This window comes from Lynx canadensis, chromosome D1 (genome assembly GCF_007474595.2).
Source record: "Lynx canadensis isolate LIC74 chromosome D1, mLynCan4.pri.v2, whole genome shotgun sequence".
Lineage (NCBI taxonomy): Eukaryota > Metazoa > Chordata > Mammalia > Carnivora > Felidae > Lynx > Lynx canadensis.
Window position 1 is genome coordinate 101,564,862 of NC_044312.2, and position 8,609 is coordinate 101,573,470.

General features: G+C 35.6%; 1 protein-coding gene across 1 annotated transcript; it reads right to left on the reverse strand.

Annotated features, from left to right (window-relative positions):
* Positions 1–4,448: 4,448 nt before the first annotated feature.
* LOC115526037 (olfactory receptor 5T2-like) lies at positions 4,449–5,429 on the reverse strand. Its single transcript, XM_030333497.1, has one exon. The coding sequence runs from the start codon at positions 5,379–5,381 to the stop codon at positions 4,449–4,451; it is 933 nt and encodes a 310-aa protein (XP_030189357.1). The 5' UTR covers positions 5,382–5,429.
* Positions 5,430–8,609: the final 3,180 nt, after the last annotated feature.

Below are 8,609 nucleotides of genomic sequence, written 5' to 3' on the forward strand. Positions count from 1 at the left end.
ACTAAGAATAAAAACCAAAACTTTTGCAAGCACCTATTGGTCCCAAATGATCTTGTGCCCACTCCTTACATATAATAACTCATTCCTTAGCGTTTTGTCCATCATGCTTACTTTGTTTCAATAACATGCCCTCCTAACTCTGCCTGTACACGTTAGTCTTCATACTGCCTGGCATTTTCTCTTTTCTCCTCTTCACCCTGACACTTCCTTTTCATAGACAACTGCATGACTTGGTCCTTATTCTGTTCTGAAGAATATCCCTTACCACCCGATTTAAAATTGTACCTGTTCCTAGCCCTCTTTCATGCTCCATTTATTTCCCATAATGTTTTCTCTCCAACTAAGAAGAAGAGGCTCATGCCTTTTCTTTCTTGTATCCCTCCTCTTCTGCCCTTGCATCCTGTAAGCTCTATAAGCGCAGGATTTTTACGTGTTTGTTCAATGTCATACCCCCATCACCTAGGGAAGGGCCTCAACAGCTGTATCTGAAGGCTGCATTTTGCAGCTAATAAACCTAGAGCACAAAGAGATTAAGTAACTAGTTCATAACTACTCCGTGTTAAAGAACAAGCTCACGTTGGAGCTCAGAGACTTTCCTCAGAGGTGAAAAAATAGAATTCATTGTTATATTAAAGCAAGCGTTAAATAATATACCAGGAGCTGTTAAAAGGTGTATATTGCAGGCACTCTAGAATTGCTGATGGAAGGCAGCGTGATTTTGACGATACTAGCTAAATTTTCTCAAATGGGTACAGTCCTACTTACAAAAAGAGAGATTCTGGAAAAGAAAGAACAATTTATCAGATGATGGTATGGTTCTGGAGAGAGAACCTGTAATAGTCAGGGCACAGGCTATGGTAGTGTAATGAAGGGATTCAGAAATCAAGTGTCCCAACAAAGACAAAAACAAGTACCCTCGGTTATAACATTGCAGAGTTTAGCTGGCTAAGGTTTGTGGATGGCTCTTTTTCACCAGGTCATCCTGGGACCTGGGTTTCTTCTATGTTGTTGAATTGGTGTCGCCCAGATCTGTCCTCCTGTGCATCAGGGAAGAGGGTTCACCCAGCACTCTGCACATTGCGGTCTGGGAGAAAGGGGCAATTTTCACAATGGGAAAGCAATTCCCCTATTTTTGTTCATACAGACTTTTAAGGAGTTATTCAATTCATTTAATACATATAGGACTGTTCAGGTCACCCGTTTCTTCCGAAGTGACTATCTTTATGCAACTGCACGTTTCATTTAATTTTCAAAATTATTAACAGAGTTGTTTATACTATTCTATCATTACCCTTTTACTAATTCTGGAGACAAAGTGGCACCCTTTCTTTCCCTCCTGATGTGGGTAATATGTATCTTCTGTCTTTACAATGGTGACCACGGGAATTATAATTTGCATGTTTAGTATAGTACAGTTTACCTAAAATAATATAAAATACAACTTTTAATGTCAGAAACCCAAAGCAGTAAAGACCCAATTCTTCTCTCTTTTTCTTTCTTTTGTTGTCACAAATTTTACTTTTATGCCTGGTTTAAGCCAATAACGCATCAGCGTAGTTTTACCTCATTTATTCTTTAAAGCACTTATAATTAAGTGTCCGATATGTGTTAAATTTATCTTCATTGTAACATTTTTGGTATTACTCATATCCTTGTGTAGACACAAATTTTCTTCTGTTATCATGCTTCCATTGTCCGGAAAAGTGTGGAAACATGTTTCCTGGCTATAAATTATTTCAGTGTGTGTATATTTATTTCCAGAAAGATTCTGTTTTGTTTTTTATCTTTTAAAGACTTTTAAAATATTTCCATGCGTATTACATTCTGATTGACAGTGATTATCTTTCACTACTTTAAATGTTTCTTCATTATATCTGGTATGAATCATTTCTGATGGCATCTTCTATAATTCATATAATTTTTACTTTGTATGTGACATGCATTTTCCTCTGAATGCTGTCATAATTATCTATTTATATTCATTATTAATCAGTGGGACTAATGAGTCTAGGTGTGTTTTGTTTGTTGATTGGTTTGCTGTTTGTATTTTTCCTGTCTAGGGTCCACTGACTTTGGACCCATGGTTCGATGTTCCCTTAATTTTAGAAAAGTCATGGCCATTATCTTTTTAAATATTTCTTCTCATTAATTCCTTCTCTATTTTGTTCTGGATATTAGACTCTTTGATATTGTGCTATGATTATTAGATACTTTTATTCTCACTTTTTCTATGGCTTTCATTCTGTTGGCTTAATTCCTGTAGTTTATCTTCCAGTTTTCTTCCTGTTTCTCAACCTCTTTGATATACTGAGGAACCTGTTGAAGGAATTATTTGTCTCTGATACTGTGAGTGTGTAGGTGTGTGTTTATTTCTAGAGTTTCACTGGACACTTCTTCATGGTTTCCATCCATCTGATGAAATACATACTCACTTATCTAATGTAACTGTCTCTACTAGATCTTTCGACCTAGTAATTTCAATGTTTAGTCAAGACCCCCAGCAACACCTGCTTTTAAAAAGTTTATTTACTACGATTCTTATGAGCTATTCTTACTATTTTTGACTGGTGGCTGCAGAGAAAACTACAGTGAAGCCAAAACTTCTCTTTCTAGGCTTCTCTGCTTTTCCCAATCGCCCAAACCTGGCTTTCATGTATACATATACATACATATATTTTAAAAAATAACATTTTTATTTATTTTTGAGAGACAGAGGGAGACAGAGCATGAGTGGGGGAGGAACAGAGAGAGAGGGAGACACAGAATCCAAAGCAGGCTCCAGACTCCGAGCTGTCAGCACAGAGCCCGACGCGGGGCTCGAACTCACAAACTGTGAGATCATGACCTGAGCCAAAGTCAGACGCTTAACTGACTGAGCCACCTAGGCCCCCTGATATATTTAATTTAGTTACTTTCTTCCTACCTTCTTGCCTGGCGGTTATATCTTTCTCCCACCTTTTACAAAGGTGAAACAGTTCATGTGTCTCATCTCCTCCTGGAGGAACTTGTCTCCCCTTTCAATTCAGATTACTTGGATGTTTGCAAATTCTGCTTTCTGATAGACTCATGAAAAGTTATAATTGTGTAGATTGGCTGGATTTTTAAAAACATTATTTGCAGCTTTCTAAACCCAAGTGGAAGTGGAAATTTATTTATTTATTTATTTATTTATTTATTTATTTATTTAAAATTTTAATTCCAGTGTAGTTACGATACAGTGTTATGTTAGTTTCAGGTATAGGGTATAACGATTCAACAATTCCATTTAGTACTCAGCGTTCATCAAGATAAGTGTTCTCTTAATCCCCTTCACCTATTTATATACCCTTTTAAGTCCCATCCAGTGGGGTAATTTCAAATATCTCCTTTCTAGATAATGCCACATGTATAGTGCAATATTTACCTGGCATTCCAGTTCTGCACCTTGAATATATAATGAAATTTCAGAATCAGCATAGATATAACTGACAACACTGATCTCCTTTCTTCCTTTCTTCCTCCCTCTCTCCCCTCTCTGTCTTGACTTTTTATTCTGTCTTCATCTTATTAATCATCCACGCTCAAAACCTGAACATTCTACATGTTTCAATAAATGGAATAAATTTTGAAATCTAGTGGAAACCATTTTAAATGTATTCCTTTTTATTTCTGCCAATGACTTAAAGAAGATTTTTACTACTTCCGAAATTACGGGCTGGAAGCCAGATAATGCAGTTGGCAAAGTGAAAAACTTAGTGTATTCTTCCATTCCATGTCACAATGTGCTTAAAACCAGGGACAGACTTCCAACATACTTTTCAGTTTTGCTTAATGGAAAAAGTGTCCTTGGGGTACCTGGGTGGCTCAGTCAGTTAAGAGACTTCAGCTTAGGTCATGATCTCACAGTTCCTGGGTTTGAGCCCCATGTTGGGATCTGTGCTGACAGCTAAGAGCCTGGAGCCTGCTTCGGATTCTGTGGCTCCCCCCCCCCGCCCCTCCTCAGCTCAAGCTCTGTCTCTCTCTCTCTCAAAAAAAAAGATAATAAACAAATAAGCGTTAAAAATAGTAAAAATATCCTTTTTTATGAAATAATTTCTTTTGAAATTGCTTTTCATTGCCTCTTTTAATGTTTGATCCTGGAACTGTAAGGTTATAGGTACAGGAAGCAAAATTGTAGGGGGGGGTCACTAAGGATAGTAGTGAGTGGTACCACTCCCATTTCAACCTTTGGATTCCTGGACCTGTGAATCCCGGCTCTGGGAGAACTGGTACCATATACTAGATGCTAAATGAGAGCATATATAGCCTTTATTTATGATCTTTATTGAAAATGTCCAAGAAGAGAAAGACACTAAAAACAAACAAAATATTTTTTATTGTTAACTTCTTCAACTGGAGACAATATACGTCATTCTTAATTTTTTAAATTTAATGTGAAATTTAATGTAAATTTAATATGAACAATACAATTAATTGATAAACCAATTTTTTTGAAACACTCTTTTCATTGCCTCTTTTACATCTTTGTTCCTTAAACTGTAGATGATGGGATTCAGCATGGGAATCACAATGCTGTAAAACATTGACACTATCATGTCATGGTCCAGAGCATAGCTGGAACTTGGTCTCACATACATGAAGAGGATGGTTCCATGATATATTGACACTCCAGTTAGGTGAGAGCCACATGTAGAAAAGACTTTCCGCCTCCCTGCAGCAGAATGAATCTTCAGAATGGCCAACAGAATGAAACCATAGGAGATCAGAACTGTCAGGATAGTGACGATCTCAATGGAGCCCACAAGGTAGGAGAGCAGGAGCTGGTTTGTGTGAGTGTCAGAACAAGAAATGGCGAGGAGAGGAGGGATGTCACAAAAGACATGTCTAATTTCATTGGATGCGCAGAAGGACAGGCTGAATGTGGCCACTGTGTGTATGGAAGCATGCAAAATGCCACCCACGTAGGAAGCAACGATGAGTGGCACATAGACTCTGGGTGACATGCTCACTGAGTACAGGAGAGGGTTGTAGATGGCGACATAGCGGTCATATGCCATTGCAGCCAAGATAAAGCATTCTGTGGTCCCAAAGGTAACAGCCAGAAACATCTGTGTTGCACATCCAAGGAATGAAATGCTTTTATTTTTTGACATGAAATCTACTAACATATTTGGAGTAATAACTGAGGAAAAACAAGCATCCACAGATGATAACACACTTAGAAAATAGTACATGGGATTGTGGAGCCGGGAATCCCCAATGACCAATGAAACTAAAACCAAATTCCCCATCATAGTAAAAAGGTAGATTGCTAGAAACAGGAAGAATAAGATTGTCTGCAGCTCAAGCTTATCTGTGAAGCCCTTCAGTACAAATATGGTGACTTCCGTGTGATTCTTCATGTCGATACCTCATGGAACAAACTTGAAGATATTAATACAATTGTAATTCATATTAATATGATAAAAGTGGCCATTCGTGTGACTCATGGAAAGTTAACTCTGTCCTCGTATTTATTTCTTGGCAATGAATAATATCCCATTAGTTGATAAGGAGACAGTGACACGATGGTGGATCAAAGGTTGAATGCACTCACTGTAGAATTAAATGGAAGATTGGAGATTTTACTCACCGGCTCAACTTAGGTCATTTCTAAAACTGAGGCCAAATGGGTGATTTACAACTGATTTCTATTAGCTGTTTTCCTATTAAAGCACAGTGCACTGCTATGTATGTTTTTCTTATAACATAAAAACGGAAGATAGTATATCAATGAACACAACATTGGAATTCACATCAGAATTCTAAACGTTTCAGCAAGTGTGTAAAATTATTTGCTATAATCTACTCACCTATAGCATTATGACATTAATATTTATCTCAAAACATTGGAACAAATATTGAAGAAAATGTGTTAATTACATTAAATATTCAAATTAATTAAAATAGAGAATATACTAAATTAGGTTAGTTTGACAGATTAACAGTCAATTGGATAGTAATATTTTAGAGGTTTAAATCTAAAAGCTTTCTAACTCCATTAAGTTATTTTGAACAGAACAAACCAAGACTGTTTTCAAGAATATGGACCATGATTGGATATAAAATTCTATGACAACATATGTTTCATTCAGTGTGTTTTTGAAATACATATTATTCTTTGGAAGATAAATATTTGGTCATTTCTATGGGTTTTGGAGGTCTACATTATTGATAATGTATGTTTTTCTATTCTTTCAGAATTTTATGTTGAAAATGAAAGAGTTATAATAAAAAATAGGAAATCTGTTTTTTTTTCTTTCAGTATATTACATTTGATTATATAATGTTGATTTGGGATTCAGTGAATGAATAACCAGGTAATTATTATATAAAAGTAACAAATACATTCAGAAAATCAGTAATTTAAAATGTAACAAAAAATCTTTGCACTTAGACATTACACTTAATATTTAAAAGAAGAAATAGTAGCAAGAAATGAAAGCTAGAAGATGTAGAAAAAAACTTTTGAGGCATAGTGTCATGGTTAATCAAACTAGGAGTCAAAGTATGAGCTGAACCTGAATTCAAAGTTCCATTCTTTGCCCATAATATAACAATAGTTGGAGGATAGGTTTTATTCAAATTATTACACTTAAATTTTTTTTAGATATTCACCCATATGACATGTGAATCAGTCCTGAGGGCACATAATCTGCGGCAGACAATATTCGGTTAATTATTTAAATTCATAATGCAAGTTGAGCCCTAGTTTCAATACATTGACATGGGTACCATCAGTAAGAGAGAGAGCCATTTGATTACAAATCGTGATAGAAAAAGAGGAAAGTGAATCTCAGCAACCTTCTAGGAACGGTAAAGTCAGTATCACTTAGAATTGTCAATATCAGCAGAAAACATTTTCATAGATTATTGGAAAGATTAAATGCAGAGAAAACCAGAAAAACTCATCTGAGACATCAAAAAAAAAAAAAAAAGCAAATTTAAGGTGAATCCTATGTATTGGAAATAAAAGTTACAACAAAACAAATTAAGACGCTCAAACAAACCACTTATCCTAATTAACTGGATATTTTTGAGCTTCTTTAACATAATGAAATGCTTTTAAATATATCATTTCATTAAAAAAACAAAAAACAAAACAAAACAAAAAAAAACAACCTTGGGGCACTAGGGTGGCTCAGTCGGTTAAGCGTCTAACTTTGGCTTAGGTTATGATCTTACAGTTCATGGGTTCCAGCCCCGTGTCAGGCTCTGTGCTGACAGCTTGGAGACTAGAACCTGCTTTGGATTCTGTGTCTCCCTCTCTCTCTCTGCCCCTCCCCCGCTGGCATTCTCTCTCTCTCAAATATAAATGAACATTTAAAAAAGAAGTAGGAGGATGGCTCCGCTCCCCACAAAAAACAAAAACAAAAAAAAACAAAAAACACCTTAATGAATTGACTGTGAAAACCTGAATACGTTTTTTTTCTTATGTTAGAAAAAAGGAAGAGTGCCTGGGTGGCTCAGCCCATTGAGCATCCAACTTTGGCTCAAATCATGATATGATTCCTAAGTTCGAACCCCTCATCAGGCTCTCTGCTGTCATTGCAGAGCCTGCATCAGATCCTCTGTCCTCCTCTCTCTGCCCCTCCGTGCTCACGCTGTCTCCCTCTCTCTCAAAAACAAATAAACATTTAAAAATTTTTAAAAAGGAAAAAAACGCCATGGGGAAAAATATCATGAATATTTACCAAAGGGAGGTTCAGATAAGAGTTTATGTAGATGAGGTAAAAACAGAAAAGAAAAAAAAAAACAGACTTTCATAAATATGATGAAACCAATCTATGTTTTAATGCAGCAAAGAGTCACATGAAAAAGCTCAACCCCAATACAATTCGCGGCATCAGGTCAATGATATACCGGGTACAGGGACAATTACATAGATTTGGAATTTGGAAGTATGTTTTCTTCATTCAGCTCCATTAGTAAAAGTCATGTGTGATACCAGGCTTTCTCTCCAAAGCAACCCTTCTTTTTTTTTTCTTTATTTTATTTCATTTTCAGTATAGTTATGTTGTGTTATGTTAGTTTCAGGTGTAGGATACAGTGATTCAACTCCTCTTTCAAAGAGCAGTAAATCTAAGTGACAAAGTGGATACAATAATGTACAACCAGGCAGACTAACTAAGCATGTAAAACAATAAATATTTCAAGCCATTTTCTTTAAATATGTCCATTTTTTAATAATTTTAAGGTTTTCATATAATTAAATTTGCCATCAATATACTATTTTTTTTTTAAATAGTAAATATATGAGCACAACACCAATGTTACAGCTACATCATTGAAAACCAACGGACCAGAGCCTTGAACTAGATATTTCATTCTTTAGCTACATGTAACACATTTTTTTCTGATTGCTAATATGTAGTTAAACATTTTTCCAGTAGATTAAATCCAGTGATTTATATTATGATTCTGTTTTTCCCTCTGCACACAATTTATGTCTAGATTAGAGACTAGTTTTGTGAATTGCATGATCCATTAATAACAACAACAAAAACAAAAAATAAAAATGCACACAGATCCCCATAATCCTATGTGTCACATTAGAGTGGGCTTAATTTTCTTTTTGGGGGGGGTAAATA